The sequence below is a fragment of the Elephantulus edwardii genome, unplaced genomic scaffold, assembly GCF_000299155.1.
Source record: "Elephantulus edwardii isolate Elephantulus edwardi_28Jun2011 unplaced genomic scaffold, EleEdw1.0 scaffold00290, whole genome shotgun sequence".
NCBI classification, from domain to species: Eukaryota; Metazoa; Chordata; class Mammalia; order Macroscelidea; family Macroscelididae; genus Elephantulus; species Elephantulus edwardii.
This window is the reverse complement of record NW_006400040.1, coordinates 1,810,764-1,832,248: the sequence shown is the minus strand read 5'-3', so window position 1 is coordinate 1,832,248 and position 21,485 is coordinate 1,810,764. Positions and strand designations below refer to the sequence as shown.

General features: G+C 36.3%; 1 protein-coding gene across 6 annotated transcripts in view; it reads right to left on the bottom strand.

Annotated features, from left to right (window-relative positions):
• The window catches only part of PAM (peptidylglycine alpha-amidating monooxygenase), a 313,806-nt gene that overhangs the window by 187,375 nt on the left and 104,946 nt on the right, over window positions 1-21,485 (bottom strand). For all 6 annotated transcript variants that reach the window (XM_006900674.1, XM_006900675.1, XM_006900676.1 and 3 more), the window contains one exon: window positions 12,311-12,398. In XM_006900674.1, coding sequence (XP_006900736.1) covers window positions 12,311-12,398 — 88 coding nt within the window. The remainder of the gene's footprint in view (window positions 1-12,310; window positions 12,399-21,485) is intronic.

Below are 21,485 nucleotides of genomic sequence, written 5' to 3'. Positions count from 1 at the left end.
CCACCCCAATGCCAGCCTCATTCTACAACAGTGGCACCATATAGCATTTGTCCCTTTGTGACTGAGATACCTCACTCAGCATAATGTCCTCCAGGTTCACCCATTTTGAATAATATTGCATGAGTTCCTTGTTTTTCAATGCAGGATAGTGAATTTTTTTAATTAAAACTCAAAACTGACTAAAGAATGAAACACTGAAGCAAACTGGGCAAGTTAAATATATCCTCTATATTAATTAATAAGAAGGTAAAATATGAAAAGAGAAAATAACAAGCCAATAGAACTGAATTCCATAACTGAGATGATGATGGAATTATATAGTGATGTGAATAAAATTCTTGGACTTCTTAATTTTCAGTCCTCTATTTTCCATTTTACGTGGAAACCACATAATACTTCCTCCACATAAAATGGTCGACATGAAAAAGATAGTATTAACTGAGGCTTTCCAAAAAGGCGTTTATAAAAATAGAGGACATTTTTGTTATTCTAGGGATAACAGAAAGAGAATTGATGCCTTTGAGCTGTGGTGCTGGAGAAGAGTATTGAATATACCATGGACTGCTAGGAGAACAAACCATTTGTCCAAGAGAGGGTTAAACCAGGCTGCTCCTTGGAGGCAAGGACTCTGAAGCTTCTTCTGGCATACTCTGGACATGTTACAAGGACAGCCCAGTCCTTCATGAGGGATATTATGTTTGGGAAGGTGGAGGGTCAGTGCAAGAGAGGAAGTCCCTTGATGAGATGGATGGATTCAGTGATTGGGGTAATGGGAATAGGTGTGTCAGAGACAGTGAGTGGCACAGGATAGAGCGGGCTTTAGGACATAGGGTTGTACACAGGGTTGCTATGAGTTGAAAGCAACTTGACAGCACATAACAACAACAATAGCAACAATTAAGAAGTTTTAAATCAAGGAAGCAATGTAACTTTTGATCAATGACTTTCAGTTTCAGGCCTCATCAACCAAGTTTCTTATTCTTATAATTTAAAAAGTTCTCCTAAAAGCTCCTCCCAATTAAGTAAATTGTGAAAAGATTCACATCACTCTCTTGTGATTTCTTAATATTCACAGTAAAAGTTAGGAGATTTAACATTTGAAAATAAAACTATTCTGGTCACCTGAACCTTTGCTATAGAACCCTTTTCACCTTGCACCCATGGGGAAACCATTTGGATGGCATGAATATATTCTGACTGTGCCAAGTACTTAAAAGTGCTAGCCTGTCATTTTGAATTATCCAAATAAAGCATGATGGACTGTTAACGTACTCTCTAGTTGTATCTTTTAAAGGCTATTTAAAAGCCAAGGTTACTCAGTGAAGATCAGAACTGATAACTCACTTTTTCTTTTGGTTAAAAAAATACTTCTTTAAAAAAAGAAAACTGTCATTCTCTCAAGTTAAGTTTGAGTGGTATTAAATTCCAATTTTAATGTATGAAATACGTAACAGAACCAAAGCTAGGAAAATCAATGGGAAGTTATAAATTTTCTTTAAGAAAAACATCATAAAATCAATGGTATATATGGGATACCTTTTTAAAACTGCATCCAATATGAATCAAGTATTCAAATCCCACTAACTATTCTATAAACTTTGTTGTTGTTGTTGTTGTTGTTGTTGTGAGCCATCAAGTCTCTTGCGACTCATAGCAACCCTATGTACAACAGCCCTATACCCTGCTCTAGCTCTTCTAATCTTATCGTCTGTGACACACCTATCCCCATTACCCCAGTGACAGAATCAATCCATCTCATTAAGGGTCCTCCTCTCCTACACTGTCCCTCCAACCTTCCAAGCATGACATCCCTCTCCAAGGACTTACTCTGCCTTGCAACATGTCCAAAGTATGTCAGACGAAGCTTCAAAATCTTTGCCTCCAAGGAGCAGTCTGGCTTCACCCTCCATAGAACATTATTCCCAATTCAGAAAATCCTCTGTGAATTTCAATGTAATGTGTATGCATTAATACAGTAATTAGAAGGATGTTTAACTAGGAAAACTTAATAAAAGTAATCATTAAAAAGCAGCAGTTTGATATACAATACCACAGTATCCTTACACTGTAAGATTAAGAAAATGAATCGATCATCATGCTCCCTGATCTCAAAATAGCCATAATACATAATACATCAGGATGGATGGTGAAGAGATTGAGATTGTTCACAGCTTTAGTTTGCTTGGCTCCACAGTCAACACGCTTGGCACTAGCAGCCAGGAAATTAAAAGGCACATTGCCATGGGAAAGTTTGCTGTTAGGGACCTCTCCAAAGTACTGAAAAGCAATGGTACCTCTCTGGAGACTAAGGTGCGTCTGATAGAGGCCATGGTCTTTGCAATCACTTGTTATGCATCAGAGAGTTGGACAATGACCAAGGAGGATAGAAGGAGAATTGATGCCTTTGAGCTGTGGTGCTAGAGAAGAGTATTGAGGGTACCATGGACTGCTAGGAAAACAAACAGATTCATCCTGGAAAGGGTTAAACCGGGTGGCTCCTTGGAGGCAAGGATTCTGAGGCTCCGTCTAACATACTTTGGACATGTTGTGAGGAGAGACTGGTCCTTGGAGAAGGACATCATGCTTGGTAAGGTGAAGGAACAGTGCAGAAGGGGAAGGCCCTTTATGAGGTGGATTGATTCAGTGACTGGGATAATTGGGATGGGAGTGTCAGAGATGGTGTGACTGGCACAGGACAGAGCAGAGTTTAGGGCTGTTGTACATAGGGTCGCTATGAGTCGCAAGCGACTAGACGGCACATAACAACAGCAACAACAACAAATAATCAAAACAGTATGGTACTGATACAATGACAAACACTTAGATCAGTGGAATAGTATTGAGAACCAAGAAATCAACCCATCTACCTATGGTAAATTGGAATTTGACAAGGAAAAAAACTCCATTAAATGAGGACCAATGGCTTCTTTAATAAATGGTACTGGTGAAACTGGCCATCTAACCATAAAGATCATCAGAGAAAAGAAAAAATTTAGAAGCCCTAATCTATGACATGAAATATGCTTGCAAACACAGTCAACTGAACAAATGGAGCTTCCTAAATATCAAATCCCTGTGCATCAAATATTTTCCTAAAAAGATGAAAAGGAAGCTCACAGGTTGGGGAAAAAAATACTTGACATTTCAAACACAGGACTCCTAACTCAAACTTACAGAGTATTACAGTACTTTCAGAAGACAAAGACTGGTAAACCAAGAACAAAATGGACAAAAGACTTAACAAGACTCTTTCCCAGAAAGACATTTATAAGGCCAACAACCACATGAGGAAATGTTAAAAATCACTAGCAAGTAGAGAGCTACAAATCAAGATAACAATTAAATACCGTCTCAGCGGCAGTTAACAAAGTTTAACAAGCTAGCAAACAATAGATTTTGGTAAGGATTTGGAAAGATTGTAGCTCCCACACCCTGCAAGCAGGATTGTATAATGGTATAATCATTATGAAGGCGCTTTCATGTTTCCTAAAAAAAAAAAATGCATACAGAAACTCCATATAACTCAGTTATTCCATTCCTAGGAATATACTCAAAGGAGATATGTACACTTATGTTCATAGCAGCATTATTCACAAAAGCAAGAAAACGGAAACAGCCCAAATGTCTACCAACAGAAAAATGGATACATAACATAGGTGAGTCAAAAGGATATATATGCTGTTTGAAATAACTCAGTCACAAAAGGACAAATACTACATTAGGCTGTTGCTGTGAAAACAGGAAGGTAACAAGGGGATGTCTGCGGATGGGGAGAGTAGAAATTGGAGGTACAATCAATTCACACAGAGAAAGATTAGGAAAAAGGAGGATCAACCTGAAAACAATTGATAGAAGAACAATATGTCCCAATAGGACAGCAAATAAGAGTCTACAGATGAGGGTGACAGTAAAGGAGGAGGTGAGGTGAAAAGGGATTTGATGATACTGGGGTAACAAAAGACATTGATCAATATTCAAGTTGAGACTTGTCAAATAGAACTGAACAAGTCGCCTAACAGACTCTTCTAGTCCAGGCTACCTAAATATTAGCAATAAGCACAATCCTTGGTAACTAGAAGACTGACACAGAAATCAGCTTATTTTAATGAACTGGTCCATTGCCCAATCCCTAAATGTAATATAACTCATAAAACAAAATAAAAAGAAATGAACAAAATTATTTTGGTCTAGCAGGACTTTATGAATTAATTTTGCTATTGCACTCAAAGACACATTTTAGAGTACTTAATGAAGAATCTGGCATGTTGGTGCCATAGCTTTCAGCATCACAGCAACTCACAAGTTCTCTATGTACAGCAAACTGATAGACAAGTACTGTACCAATAAGAACAATGTGTTCCCTAAATACAATAAATGACAATTTAGTGCTGTACCTCAAAAAGCAAAACAGCCTCCACACCAGGCCCAAGGGCCCTATCAACTGTTAATCACAAATGTCAGGAGGGTTATCCATGTACAATGGGTTTTAGAAGAGCTCCCAGATTAAGACAGACGAGGAAGTAGGACTGGCCATCTACATCTTAAATAAAAGGCCTCTGAAAACCCTGTGTATAGCGAAAGAACACAGATAGTTATAATTTTAGTGGCAGGGGCCAGATTGGAAATCAATCAAAATGAGGAAAAATAGTGGCAAAAATTGTAATATGAGATGTAAGAAGCATGAATGTTAGAAAACCAGAAACTGTGAAGAATGAAATGGAATGGATGAACACTGACATGCTAGGCATTTGTGAGATGAGATGGGTTAGAGCTTTGTCACTTTCAATCAGATAATCACATAGTATATACTATGCTGGGAGCGGGAAAAAAAGGAAAAAAAAAACAGAAGAAGAAAGGTGTAACATTCACAGTCAAAAAAGTCCATTTCAAGTTCTCTCATGAAATACACCATTCTAAGTCATAAGACATTACCCATACATATACATGGAAGACCTGTTATTACAAATATTATTCAAATAAATACTTCTACAGTTATAGCCAAAGAGGAGAACATTGAAAATTTTTATGAAATCTTGCAGTCTGAAATTGACCAAACATGCAGTCAAGATGTGTTAATAATGATAATTGGTGATTGGAATGCAAAAGTAGGAAACAATGAAGAAGGAATTGTAGTCAGAAAGTGCTGGTGATAGAAATTAGGGTGTAAATAAAATGATTGAATTTTGTCTTTTCAATGACTTATTCACTGCAAACATCCTTTAAAAACACAGATGGCACATGGGATTACATTTTCCAACAGAGTGAAAAGTAAACCTACTGACTGGGAAAAAATAAACATTTGGCAATACTATTTCAGACAAGAGTCTATTATCAAAAGTTTACAGAATCCTACAAAGCCTCCACACAAAAAAAGACTGATAACATAATTACAAAATGGACCAAAGACATGGAAAGAATTTTCCCAAAGGAAGATATTCAGATGGCCAACAGACATACAGAAACTATCACACAATATCGTTAATATCACATACAACCAAAATACTGCTTGAAGATAATTAAAAAACAGCTAGAACAATAACAGGGAGATAGGGAACTGCCAGTAATTCAAGAAGGATTTTGAAGCGATCATGGCATCAGGGATATCACTGCTGATGTCAAAAAGACTCTGAATGAAAGTAAAGAATACTGGAAGAATGTATATTTATGTTTTATTGACTATGCAAAGGCATTTGACAGTGTGGTTCATAACATTGAGAAGTATGGGAATCCAGAGCACTTAATTGTACTCAAAACCGATACTTAACACCAAGAAGCTGTTATGTGAAAAGAGCATGGTTTAAAATTAAGAACGGAGTGTGTCAGGCTATTATTCTCTCTTCATACCTAACCCATCTGTATGCTAAGAAAATTATTTGGAAAGATTGACTGTATGATGTCAGTCTGTAGACTAAGATGTGCCTACTCTAGGCCATAGTCTTTGCAATTACTTGCTATGTATGAAAGATGGAAAATGATTGTTGTTGTTGTTGTTAAGTGCCGTCGAGTCACAGGTGACTCACAGCGACCCTATGAAGGAGAGTCCTTGACGCCTGGGTACCTTTCATCCTCTCTCCAGGTTCACAGGGTTTCCGGAGGCAAGCTATTATGGAAGTGGATGCCACTCCTCCTTCCAAGGAAAATGATTAGGGATGATAAAAGGAAAATCGAGGCCTCTGAGCTGTGGTGCTGAAGAAGAGTACCTAAATATACCATGGACTGCTAAGAGAACAAATAGGTTCATCCTACAGAGGGTGAAATAAGGCTGCTCCATGGAAGCATGGATTCTGAAACTTCATCTGACATACTTTGGGCATGTTTCAATGAGTGAACAACATCATGCTTGGGAGGGAGGTGGGACAGTGCAAGAAAGGCAGACCCTCGATGAGAGGGACTGACTTGGTGACTGGGGTAATGGGGAGAGGTGTGTTAGAGACAATAAGGTTGGCACAAGATAGACCAGTGTTCAGAGCTGTTGCACACAGAGTCACTATGAGTTGCAAGTGACACGACAGCACATAACAACAACAAACATATAGGCAATATCAAAATAGAGAAAAGATTGAAACTGTCAACAGCTTCCTCTTACTTGAGTCCACAATAAACACCTTTGGTGCCAGCAGTCAGGCAGTTAGGAGACATATTGCACTGGGAAAGTCTGCAGTCAGAGACCTCTTCAAATTATTGAGGTGCAATGAAGTCAGTTTGAGAACTAAGGTGCATCTAATACAGGCTATGGTCTTTTCAATCACTTGCTATGCATCTGAGATCTGGACAATGAATAAGGATGAGCGAGTAAGAAAAATTTCATGAATCCCTAACTCCTTGTGCTCAGCAGAACAGAAAATGTACAAGTCAACATGTTACGGGGGGGGGGAAAGGAGGACACATCAGTATTACTCCAAATGCCAGAACAATTAGTATGATCAAAATATGATGTTCAGTGCTTGAAAAGCTCAACAGTGAATAAGTATTTGTAAAAAAATTGCCTTTTAGAGTTATGTGATGTCGACTCATAGCAATCCTATGAACAATAGCTCTAAATCTTGCCCTATCATGAGAAAACCCACTGCCTCAGTCACTGTTGATACATCTCATCTGGGGTCTTCCTCTCCTGTCTTGACCCTCCACCATTCCAAGTTTGATGTCCTTCTGCAAGGACCAGTCCCTCCTGACAACATACCCAAACTCTGTGAAATGTGGTTTAGAAATCCTTGCCTCCAAGCAGCTAGTTGGCTTCACCCTCTACAGAAGAGAACTGTTTGTTCTCTTGGCAGTCTACAGCATGTTCACTACTCTTCTCCAACAGAATGAAGAAAGTCATTCATAACTCAAGCTCAAACTTACTGCCACCGAATTGGTTCTGACTCACCAGCAACCTTCTTTTGGCTTTGGGAGGCTGTAATAGGAACAATAGGAAGACACTGCCCGACTTTCTCCCTTAGAGCCGAGTAGTGGATTCAAACTATTGAAGAGGTGCAGTCTTTGAATCAGGAGTGCAACTCACTACAGACTATGCCGCCATAGCTCCCTAAATAAAGTTATTCATAGAAGAGATAAACCAATTATTTTCATTTCTAAGTACTTTTAAGGACTCATTGTATTTTAGAGGAGAGCAGTAATAGATTTTTACACTTGAATTTCCAAGTTTTCAGCATTTCTATTACTCACTGACCCCAAACAACACATAGTATCTCTGGTGGCTTAGTCTGTAGGAACTCAAAAGGGACTCCTGTTTTGTAACCCAAATCCACCAGGGGCTTCACAGGAGAAAGATGAGCAATCTTTTGTGCAATTTACAGCCTGTGTAAGTCCCTGGAGTTGATCTGACTCAGTGGCAAAAAGATATGAGTTTTGTTTCTTTTTTCAAAGAAACAACACTAAACAGTATTGCCCACTTATGACTTATCGCCTGCAAATCATAGAATTGCCAAGCTTAGAACTAAGTTATCTGGCACCAACAGGGTCCAGCAAATCAAACTACAGCAATGCTTGCCCCAGTCTTGGTGCTATTACTTTCCGTTGGTCCCTAAATGCAGTTAATTGTCTCTTTCCTTAAAACCCTAAGAAAGAAAGTATTAGGGTTCCACCTGACAGATTTTGTTGTCTTATTCACATGGGTCAGCAGAGCCTCTGCTTTTTTATCAGCTGGTTCTTATTTGCATCTAAGAGGTATGCTAATTTGGAACTGAGCACCAGGCCCACTCTATCTATAAAGGGACCACCCCACAGTATATTAAAAGGTTCACATCAATGTATGCAATTTAAATGCACATGCATATAATTAACTAGACACATTACCAGTGTGAGCTGCTAATTTGGAATGAGACACAAAAGACCAAGATATGTGTAGAGAAAAAAACACTTTAAAATTAAAATGACTACATAATGAAAACTGCTTCATGCTGTGTCTACTATTTTCATGTAAACTTAATATAACTGTAAATATATTTTAATGAACAGTAGAAAGAGGCAATTACAAAGAGCAAACGAGGGCAGCACAACAGTGAAACATCATCAGAACAGCACTTTGCTTCTATATTAAAAGTGCTGCCTGAAGACAGAGGATGAATTATAACTTCATAATTTCAGGGAAAAATGTTTTCTATATTAAAGACACATACCTATTTTCCAACCAAGTGAAAACAGAACACTCAAGCGAAAAGGAGGAAAGTCTAGCTAACAAAACAGGAAAGAGAAGATATCTAAGCTTGACATTTCAGTGCTCTAAGTGACATTTCCTATTACCTTTTTTTCTCTCACTGAAAGCTCTGTGTTTTCTTAAAGATTTCCCCAGGAACATGTATGAATTCTCAGTAGTTTTGAGCACCAATACTTACTGTTATTATATATTATAAAATATATATGTAATATATTTTTTATAATCTGTAACCCTAGTGCACACTAAGGGAACTCTGGTGGCCTCGCCCTAAGAGGCTGCTTTGCAATTGCAAAAACGCATAGTTAGAATCCATCAGTTGCTCTGTAAGGGAAGGATATGCTATCTCCTCCCATGTGATTTACTGCCTCTGAAGGGTCAGCTATGTGTCAGTTCTGACTCAAAGGCAAACAACAACAATATATAGTATTTTAACTTAAAATGTATGTGGATATTTGAGATTCTTCATCAAAAACTGTCTATATCCAAGAGAAATTGAAGAATATACATGCGACTATAAAAAAAATAACCCACACAAAACCCATAAAAAAATGTGATGACTAAACATTTCAGAATTTCAGGGACAGACTTCTGACACTGATAGATTCTTTTGATTAGTATTATAATGCAGGTGTGAAGAGAAAAAGCTAAACAGTTGGAAAATAATTCCACTGAATGTCTCTGGGGCTGAGCCTCTTAGGTTCTGGGGTTAGGGGTGTTAGATGCAAAGTAATAGGAAATTTAAGCCCATGAGATCTCTTACGAGTTAATTCTAAAGAGGTGTACAGTATAACAAATATAAGGTGATACTATGCCACCTTTCAAAAGGTATATAGTGCTGATTTTAAAAAAAACCCAATGGTAAATATTGTTCCTTTCAGAATAAATAAAATAGAAAGGCATGATCATGTAAGTCAGAGATCACTCTGACTGTTTTGTTTTTTAAGACTTGCATCTAGTTTGCAATACTTATTTAGAAGATCATACTTTTAAATGTCAAATTAAATCCTCTGGGCTTGATTTAAAGATGAATGACAGCCTCAATTTTTGTCCTTGTTCTTGGGTTATAAAGCCAACTATAATAAACTATACACGAGGTAAGTGAGATTAGACTGTGAGGCAGATATTTTTAAATCTCTTTAGAACTGTATAGTAAAGTATCACTGAGAACTTGAGTTACACATAAGTACAACTGTCAAAATGCCACGGCTGCCTGCTTGAGTTGTGTCAACCAGTCCACACATTTCCAATTCCTAGTACTCAAATTTCTCAATTAAGATTCAGCATTTGCTTGAAATTTTTATGCATAGATTATGGAGTTTGAGAAAGAGAGGTTTTTAGAAAGAGAGGTTTGTGTTTTTGTTTGGTTTTTTTTTATTTTATTTTATTATTTTGTGTGCATGTACCGTCAAATCGGATCTGACTGGTACAGGAGGAGATTGTCCCTCCTTTTCCAGCAGAGCATCTGGTGGATTTGAACTGTGTACCTCTGGGATTGCAGTGCAGCTTCTTGCCACTAGGCCACCAGAGCTCCCTAGAAAGAGAGGTTTTATAAAATATCTGCTCTGAGTTCTTTTTTAAAATACAGAAACCCAGATCCAGATAAGCTGAGCAGCTTGTCCAGGGAACTAAGCCAGTTAATTCACTGCTCTTTTCACCCTAACACCCATGATGTCTTTCAAGTGAAAATTTTAGGAACATTATCTATGCACCTATTACTTAAAATTGTTGTTGCATTTTAATTATTACTTGAATTCTTTCTCTAAATTGAAAACCTTATGGTTACTATATCATTTCACAACAGCATATCTAAAATAATAATACACATTTTAAGGGCCCTTAAAGGATTATCTATCCTCTGACATGTCTCAAACATAAGAACAAACTAGACAAACATCACTAATAGCTTTTAAGCAGTGTTTAGTTTTCTCATTCATTCTTTTTATCAGAAATTAATAAGCCTGATTTTAAAAACTTACATCTGGTTTGGCTGTTTTCAATAATTCTTATCCAAAGATAAATACTGCTAATTTCATAAGCAATATTTTAAAGCATAAAAAGAAAAAGAAATTATTTGCTGAATTTTTTAAAAAGACTCCACAAAATAATCTTTTAATCCCAGGATTTTATTAGCAAAAATTTACTGAAGAGCAAAAACTGGAACACTGATTTGATGTCTCTATACATGAACTTGGCCATGTGAGTTGGATTCCTATGTGATATGTTCCTTTCATCAAATAACTTAAGCCTATTAACAAATGTTTTGATAGTACTTGGTCCATGGAGAGTTCCACTAATTGCCCTGTGCTCTTAACAATTCCAAATACATATTGCAATTGTTTATTATAAAATCAACTGGAAAGCAGCAGCTGTGCATCTTGCATTAGACTAATGATTATTAACGCTCACAAGGAAGGATCTATCCATCTACCTATTTATGAAGGGCAAGGACATTCAAAGCAAAGTAAGACATGCCAGTCGTTCTGGCCTGTCAGGTATATAAACACAATTCTAATTGTAGGAGGGAAATATGAAACTTGAAATGCTTGGCCATTTTCAGAGTTTATTAACTCAAAACAATTATGATAGAATGCCAAAGAACAAACTTAAAGATAATACCTCAAGACTGAGTTACGTAGTAAGTATATACGGGGGCAAAGAGCACATATTATTTATCTTAAAAACTTCTACAGCATCTGTTACAGCCCTGGTGTATGACAGGTATATATAGTATACCTAGAGATTAAGAAACAATAGATTTTACTGATTATTCCTAAAGTAATAATAAACTCAGAGAACTGATCTAAAATATGAAAATGACAACAGTTACTTGAGCAAAATGGAAGTGAACAAGAAGACAGAAATAACTTGAGATTGAACTAGACCAGACAACCTAGGTTTAATCCTGGTCTGGCATCTACTACCTGAGTTAGGTTAACAAGTTATTGAATTGCCTTGAACTTAAAAGAGTGTATGAAATGGGGATATTAATACCTAATTTGGATACCTCTAAGAATAAAAATGAAACAGTATAAAGATCACACAACACAGACTTTGAGACAAAAAGTGCTTTGTGATTGGAAACATACTCTATAGGTAGAACCACAAACTTAAAAATGTAAGTGTAAAAACAGCTATTATTTAAAGTTTCAGTATTGCATTATAAGTAATATGCATCTTGACACAGTATGTCCTACAATAAACCAATAAACAAAAAAGTCAAACCCACTGACATTTAGTAAGTTCTTACTCAGACTACTCTACAGGAAAGAATAGCACCATTTGGTTTCTAAAGCTGTAAATCCTTACAGAAGCAGACTGTTACATCATTTTCCTGTGGGAGGTTGGTAAGTTCAAATCATCAACTTTTTGTTAGCAGCCAAGTTCTTAATGACTGGACCATCATAACTTTTATTTTCTACAGCAGATAAATACTTATTAAGGCACTGATAAAGACTCATGGATATGCTCGACAGTAGACTATACTAATTCAGAATAAAACCATATAATCACATGATACAAATGAATGATGATGTTCCTTTTCCAGAAAGTAGTCTGCCAATTTATTAATTACAAATTACATGCACAGAAGCACACTGTGTAATAAATACAAGTTTTTCAATGCCTTCTGTTCTGTAAACCGATTTTCCTTACCAGTAACTTCCAGTGAAAGCAGGCATATTGCATCCAAAAAGTAACATATGATGGACAGTATCCATGCTGGCACGAGGTTTGAAGTCAACTGTGAGAGAAAATGAGAGATGAATGTATGTCACACTTCTGTACATAAATGTAATAAGAGATCACATCTTTGAACCGCAGAATAACTGTTTAACAAAGATATTACAATGTTTTAATGATAGAATGCTCTTGCTGTGTTAATTATCTTATTCCTTAAAATAACTATGACCTAATAATTTGATTTGGTCAGATAATAAGCTATTTATTATATAGCCAAAAGAGAACATAGTAATACATTAGTACTATATATTTACATATACATTTCTTTTTAAATCTGTTTTAAATGGTGAGAGCATTCATTATATCTGTGTAAAATGAAAGCTCTGGGCTATGTATTCATAATTCATTCCCATCTAGATTTCTGTTGAGTGCCAAGTACTATAAAACAACTGCACTACATTGCAGAAAAACAGAAGCCACAGTGAGTGATCAAAACATGAGCACAAGGATCCATAACATAAGCTTATCACCATCTGACAACAACAACAGTAGTCACTGGGATGTACATGGAGAAACAATCTACGAAGAAAGAAAAACAAAAGTGGAAAATGTATCTTCACAAAATTAGAGATGATCTAAAATTTCTAACTTGGATGAGTACTATGTACTTGTTAAAGAGATATTGAAACTTACTCAATCATTTTTCCAACTCTCCTAATAAATGTGACTGAAAGACATCAAAGAAATGTTCAGTTCAGTTCAGGTGTAAGACAAAGAAAGAATTAAAACAAAATTACATCATTACCTATAATCAATAACGAGCCCAAATTCCCTTTTCTGGTTTGGCTTTTGAGCAAACCTTTTGATTCACATTAAAAACGTTGCCCAGTATGCAGAAGTATTTTATAAGCAATCTTCACTCATAAAATGCTCAATAATCTAAAATGATTTTAGGTCTTAGGTGTCTGCAAAGCTGATTTTTTAGCTGTTTTAGTCTGTCTTATAAAATTAATAAAATACAATGTATTGCTATAATGCATATCAGTGACACAAGTATTTATAAATTTCAAAATATGCTACATCAAACATGAAAAATATAGCTGATTAGAAAGCACAAATTACCTACTGTGTGCCATTTTGACCTGCAACCCTCAAGAGAAACAAAAAACTTAACACACTTCTGGGGGGGAAAACCATAAATACTAAACATTAAGTCTTCACCTTTTTGTATAACATCATTGAAAAACTAACAAAGTAAAGATGACTATAAAATGGACTTAATATAACTTGAAGCCTTGCTTCTGATTCAGAGAATACAGTAAGCCTAGGAGAGAAAAGAGTCTTTGAATTGAAAGAATCAATTGAAAGTTCCAACAACTCACAAATTGTGGAAAACTTTACAAGTTTAGATTTGGTAACAATATGATTTTCCACAAGGTGAAGACTTAATGTTTAGTATTTATGGTTTCCCCCCCCCAGAAGTGTGTTAAGTTTGTTCACAATTGCAAGGAGTTGGAAACAACCTAAGTGCCCATCAACAAACGAATGGCTAGAGAAGCTGTGGTATATTCGCACAATGGAATACTATGCTGCATTAAAAAACAAGGAACTCATGCAATATTATTCAAAATGGTTGACTCTGGAGAACATTATGCTGAGTGAAATATCCCAGTCACAAAAGGACAAATATTACATGATGCCACTGTTGTAGAATGGGACTAACCTCGGGGTTGGGGAGAGACTGAGTAAGATGGGTTCAATAATGTATACTGCACTGAAACAGAGGAGGGAGAAAACTGTTTAAAAGAGATATATGACTAGGTATTTCTGTCATCACAGGAGTCTAGAGCGAGGGCTACATGGTGGAGGGGACCTGGGGGAGGGTTTGTAAAACAATGAAAGAATCCTTTCTTTTACTTTTCCATAATTTTTGACTCATGTACCTATAACTTGTTAGTCAAATTTGTGTCTTTTAGGTTGCAACACCCCCATGATACATCTTCAAGGATATGAACATGTACGGCCAAGCACAATCAATAAGAGTGCATCTAAATTCCAAAATCAATCTCCATAATAGTCTATGTGTTTCCTACTGCCAAAGGGGCCCTTTAGAGTAGTGAGAGAAGATCTTCACCCTGAAACCCACAGCGTCCCTTTTCAGCAGGAAGTAGCTAAGCGAATACGCCATCCCCTTTTCCTTATGAATCAGGGTGAAGTCTCTCTCAGGGAGGAGTGATAGGGAATGGCAAAGGACACACCGACAAAGGAGATTAATCAGAACTAACTTTGACAAGCACTGTGGCAATTGGACAATTAAAACAGACATTCGGATGGCAGGGAAGAAGAACAAACTGGGGAGGAGGGTAGAGAGAATGGTGCAGCAATGAAGGAATGAAAACCCAAAATCCCTGTAAATGTTCATTAAAACTAATAAAATGTAATAATAATTTAAAAAGCAATGTATGATAGAGTATTATGGTTATCACAAGAGTCCACAATTAAGGTTGCATAGTGGAATGTACTTGGGGTGGAAATAAGATTAAAAAATTCAAAAAGATAAAAAAATTAAAAAAAAATAAAAAGCAGAGGGACTTTTTCTTTTTAGACTCATTCTCAGACTGAATGAATGATGTTCTTTTTTCCATGAACATTCTCAGGATAGCTTGTCTTCCAGAAAGGAAACAAAAAAAGTCCTGAGGTGGGAGTAACAGATTTTTGTTTTAAATTGATTTTGCCATATAGTTTGTCATAATCATTTTTACCAAATTATATTATTCTGTGGACAGCTACAGTGTTTTCTGCGTGGCTCCATCTTCCTTCAAATATTTCCTATCTCTCCATCAAATCACAAAAGTCTGACAAATAAACATTCAACTTCTCTGCTTTTCTGTTTTATTGCTGATAACCTTTGAGATGAGCAGGACTCATAGTGACCCTATGAACAAAAGGCGTGAAGCCTTTCTACAACTACTGACATTATTCAAAGTTCAGAGAGTTACCAGAGGCATGTTGTATAGGAAGTGGGTGCCAAATGATCACTTGATTTTCTCTAATTAAACCAAAACACAAACAATTGCTGTCTAGTTGCTTCCAATTCAAAGTAACCCTCCAGTGGGTTTCCAAAGCAATATATCTCTATGTGAGGAGAATGCCTAACTTTCTTCCTCAGACTGGTTAGTGGGCTCAAACCTACTAGTTAGTAGTCTGACAAATTAGAAGTTATTGCCCACTAGATTATACCATTATAGGGGGAAAGTATTAAAAATGTCCTAAACCTGATGCATTGAGCTCTGGAAATAAACCCAAAGTGGAGTTTATTTTAAGGATTGAAACACTGAAAACAAAACAATATGAATTTGAGATGTCAGTTCAAAATCTAGGTAGAAATATCCACTGAGAGATGGAATTATCAAATCCTTGTTCAAACAAAAGTTCAGAGAAGTACAGATTAAGAATCATTCAATAGATTCAGAGATAAAGGTGGACAAAAGCATCAAATGAGATCCATAGAGAAAGATCAGGACAGAGCTTGCACAAAAGTGCTGATAAATCACAAAATACCAATAGTGATCATTTTTATATTAACACAGTACATGTGTACTTGAGTGAAACAAGACAATTATTTTTCTTGAAAAGAGATAATGAAAACATAAAATTAATATTCTGTGTAAAATTTTCACAATTAAAAAAAGAGTTAATTAAAAAAATGAATGCTGATATATACAAAATTCAGATAAGGACAGTAAATAGATCTGTTGGAAGAGAAATAGACCTTAAACACAAAAATAAGTTTCTGTAACTTTCCCTTAACAAAGAAATGCAAGTTTTTTGCATGAGTCTCTGCTGATGATTTTATAATAATATTTTGTAAAGAGAAAATCTTGGCTTTCTTCTGAATTTTATCTCCTTTTGACATCCTATTTTAGGCACCAATTATTTGTTTCACATTGAACTCCTACTCAAGATGTATTTAACTTTTTGTTCCTATAATGGGAAACAAATATTGATAAAGTGATCATAAAAATATTTCTGTGTGTTTCATTTAAAAAAAACTTATTCTCACTAACTCATGTATTCTTCAAGATCTAATTTAAATGCTAACTAAATTACTGGTACAGATGATAACAGGTTAAAAAACCCCAACTTTTTCATATCCTGAAGAAAAACTATCATATTGAAATACTTACATAATTACATCACAAAACAGAATTCATTGCAAGGGGAAATGAAAGGGAATATAACAGTATCTGTATCTAGAACAAATCGTGGATGTCTTAAAATAAAGAAGCACTTGGACAATTTCGCTGATAGACCTGCTGCCAGCAAATGGGGAAAAGATCAGGATGACAGGTTCATTTTCTGGGTTTGCTCCTCTCCTATTTATCTTGCCTAGCTTTGCAAAATAAAAACAGGCCCATTGAGCACAAGATACACATATTACTGTTGAGATTTCAACAGTACACAAAACAAAATTGAAAGAAATATTTTTAAATTACACCCTAAATTCCCCTCTCTTTCTTTTCCTCTCAGTGTACTCTAATGTAGGAAAGGATCTGGGGGGCGGGGAGGGGGGGGTAGAGAGCTAGAAGACAATAATGAAAGCAACTGCACTTAAGTGTGCAATTCTGACAGGCTGAACAGACACACAGGCAGCCTTGGAATGGTAACAAATATGGCAAAACATAACCATGTGAGAACACAAGGGGATACTGTAGCCAAAAAGATTAATAACGTCATCAATTTTTCTAACACAATTATAAGAAGACAGTGGCTTAACTGGAAAGGGTATTTGAGCCTTGATGGGTATTAGTTCAGCTCTCCTCTCAGGAGCTAATTTACAGAAAAGTTATGTTAAGTCCTGGGAGACAAATACCTTTGGAAGCTAAGTCTCCAAAAATAATTGTCTCATGCACATTAAATAAAGAAAACATGATTATCACTGAAAATGCACTGGGTGGAAGATACCTCAAAGGTTAATGTCATTTGAAAGAAAAGACTTGTAACTAACTTTATGGGTGACATATTGAAACCAGACCTCTTTTTGGAAGTTCTAAGCAAAATTTGCTCTAACTATATGAGGCTCCTTGAATTTATAGCCTATTTTAGTCAACATCAAATTACAATCAGGATCAAAATATCTCTAAGAATGTAACCTAGAATAGTATTTCATTTAACACTTAGCTTTCTCTCCATTTTTTTGTTCTAAGAGAATATTCCAGGTCTTCATGTCAAAATTTTCATCCATCTGACAGAATAAAAATGTGGCAAGATTTTGAAGGGCCCACATAGGCAAGTAAAGGAACCAAAGATTTCAGATATAACCATATACAACAATGAGTTCTCAGTTATCACCGGAAGTGAAAGGAATGTTTTTATGTACAAATAAACAAAAATTACAGCATACTAATCAAAGGATATTATAAGGAAAAAGGCTGAAATAAATGGCAAAGAGATAGAAAAGCAATTGAAATAATCAACAAGATCAGGCGCTGTATTGTTTTTGAAAGGTTCAATAAAATAGACAAATTACTGACAAACTTAGTAAAAGAAAAGAAAGGAAGGACACAAATAACTCGAATAAGAAACGAAAGTGATAACATCACAACAGAACAAGCTGAAATTAAAATCACAATGATTGAATATGACGGAAGCTTATAATCCAACAAATTTGAAAACCTAGAGGAAATGGACAAATTGCTAGAAACTCACACTCTTTCCTAAATAGACATTGACAGAAATAGAACAATATTTTAAAAATATCCATATAAAAGGAGATATTGAACAGGTAATAATAATATTCCCTTTTTAAAAAAGTCCTGATCTAGATTGCTTTGCAGGTGAATTCTTCCAAACATTCAAAGATGACCTTTCACTAATTCTACTGAAATTATTTTTAAAAATAAAAAAAGAAGAAACACTTCCAGAGTCATTCTATGAAGCAAGCATAATAACCCTAATATCAAAACCAGGCAAAGACATCACAAAAAAAAAGAAAACTACAGACAAATTGTGAGAATTGGCAAAAAACAAGACCCCAGGAATTGATGTCATACCAACTGACATCTTTCAACAAATAGATGCTGCGCTGAGTGTGCTCACCAAGTTGTGCCAAGAAATGTGGAAGACACCCACCTGGCCAACTGACTGAAGGATATCTGTATTTGTTCCTATTCCAAAAAAAGGATGATCTGACAGAGTGTGGAAATTACCGAACAGTATCACTGATATCACATGCAAGAAAGATTCTGCTGAAAATAATACAAAATTGGAACAGTACATCAACAGAGAACTTCCTGACGTGCGGGCTGGATTTAGAAGAGGCAGTGGCACTAAGGATACTATAGCTAATGTCAGGTGGATCTTGGCAGAAAGCAGAGAGTACCAGAGGAATGTCTATCTGTGTTTCATTGATTATGAAAAGGCATTTGACTGTGTAGATCACAATAAACTGACTCTGAGAAGAATGGGAATTCCAGAAAAGTTGATTGTACTTCTATGAAACCTATACTTGGACCAGGAGGCAGTTGTCAGAACAGAACAGGGAAATACTGCATGGTTCAAAATTGGGAAACGTGTATGCCAAGGATGTGTCTTATCTCCATATCATTTTAATCTGTATGTGAAACAGATTATCCAGGAGTCTGGGCTCTATGAGAAGAAATGTGGCATCAGGATAGGAGGCAGACTCAACAACAATCTGCATTATGCAGATGACACAACCCTGCTTGCTGAAACTGAGGACTGAAGAGCTTGCTGCAGAAGGTCAAGGACTGCAGCCTTTAATATGGATTGAAGCGCAACATCAAGAAAACAAAGATTCTCACCATTGGGTTAATTGGTATCATCATGATGCATGGTGAAGAGACTGAGACTGGTCAACAGTTTCAGTTTGCTTGGCTCTACAAACAACACTCTTGGTACCAGCAGCCAGGAAATTAAAAGATGAATTGCATTGGGAAAATCTGCTGTCAGAGACCTCTGCAAAGTACTGAAGAGCAGCAACGTCAGTCTGGAGACTAAGGTGTGTCTTTGTAATTACTTGTTATGCTTCAGAAAGCTGGACAATGACTAGGGATGATAGAATGCAAACTGCTTCCTTTGAGCTGTGTTGCTCGAGAAGAGTATTAACTATATCATGTACTGTTAGGAGAACAAACAAGTTTGCTGTAGAGAAGGTGATGCCAGGCTGCTCTTGTGGCAAGGATTCTGAAGGTCTCTCTGACACATATTGAACATCTTCCAAGGCAGGATCGTCCTTGGAGAAGGATATCATGCTCGGGAGGGTGGAGGAACAATGTAGAAGAAAAAGACCTCTGATAAGGTGGACTGATTCAGTGATTAGGGTAATGGGGATAGGTGTATCGGAGACAATAAGATTGGCAAGGGACAGAGCAAGGTTTAGGGCTGTTGTGCATATGATCACTATGAGTCATAGGCAACTCAAAGGCTCATAATAACAAAAACAAGAATATAGACCAATATATCACACAATTATAGATGATAAATTCTTAACAAATTCCTGGCCAGTAGAATTTAACAGTATTTAAAAAAAAATTCATCATGTCTAAATGGGATTCATAAAAGAAATGCAAGGATGGTTCAATCTAAGACAATCAAAGTAATAACATTAGCAAAAGAAAGCACAAGAACCACATGATCCTATCAATTAACTCTGAAAAGGTCTTTTATAAAATCTAACAATGCTTCTTGATCAAAACACTGAATAAAATAGGAATAGGAGGTAATATCCTCAACATAGTGAAAAGTATATAAATAAACCTGAGTCAACATCATTCTCAATGGAGAAAGACTAAAAGCACTCCTCTTCTAAACTGCGACCAGGCAAGTATGTCCATTATCACCACTTAATACTGTATTGAAAGTACTATCTAGGGCAATAAGACAAGACGAGCTAATAAAAGGCATGGAACTGATAAAGAGGCGGTAAAACTGTTGTTACATGCAGACAGTATGGTAATGTACAAAGAAAACACTAAAGACTCAACAAAAACAGTGTTAGACCTGGTAGATCAATTTAGTAAAGAGTCAGGAAGCAAGATCAATACACAAAAATCAGTGGAATTTCTCTACATCAACAAAGAAAACATAGAAACCAAGAAATCAATATCATTTATAATAGTCAACTATAAGATAAAATACTTGAGAGGAAATTTAATTAGAGACATTAAAGTTGGTGGAGTAGTGGTAAGAAACTGCACGGCAATTCCAAAGGCACAATTCCACCACTAGTTGCTCTGCAAGAGAAAGATGGGCAACCTCCTCCTGTGCAATTAACTGCCTCTGGAGGGTCAGCTATTGATCAGTTCCAAATAGAAGGTACACAACAGCAACAAGAACAAAGATTTCATAAGCAAAACTACAGAACATTAGTATAAGAAACAATATGAATGCAGATACTGTTACAATATAACTGAAGTGCTCTACTGTTGTTCCCCCGTGCTTAAAGCATCTGATGCATAACTATGTCTAGCTTTCTTATCATAGTAAGATAGAGATGCTTGGCCATTTAAATTTTTAAATTTAAATTTAACATTTAAATTTTATGTGGAAATAAGTTACTGTGAAAACACATACTACAATGACAGTATGCAATGTTGTTGTTCTTATGTGCTGTCGAGTCGCTTGCAACTCATAGAGACCTTATGTACAACAGCCCTAAAGTCTGCTCTGTCCTGTGCCAACGGCACCATCTCTGATGCACCCTTCCCAATTACCCCAGTCACTGAATCAATCCACCTCATAAGGGCTTCCCCCTTCTGTGCTGCCCCTCCACCCTACCAAGCCCGATGTCCCTCTTCAAGGACCTGTATGCAATATTGTGTGCTAAAATGCAATGTTCTCTTAATTAGAAAAAAAAAGAAATATGAAACCTAAGTAAATGGGAAAATATCCCCTATTTATGGATGTTAAGATTTCAACATTTTAAAAATTACAATCCTACCAAAAACACTCTACATGTCTAATACAATTCAGATATAAATATGAGACTTATTCTTCTAAGAGACAGAAAAGGCAATGTTGTTGATGTTGTTATGTGCCGTCGAGTCACTTGCGACTCATAGCGACCCTATGTACAACAGCCCTAAACTCCGCTCTGTCCTGTGCCAATCACACCGTCTCTGACACT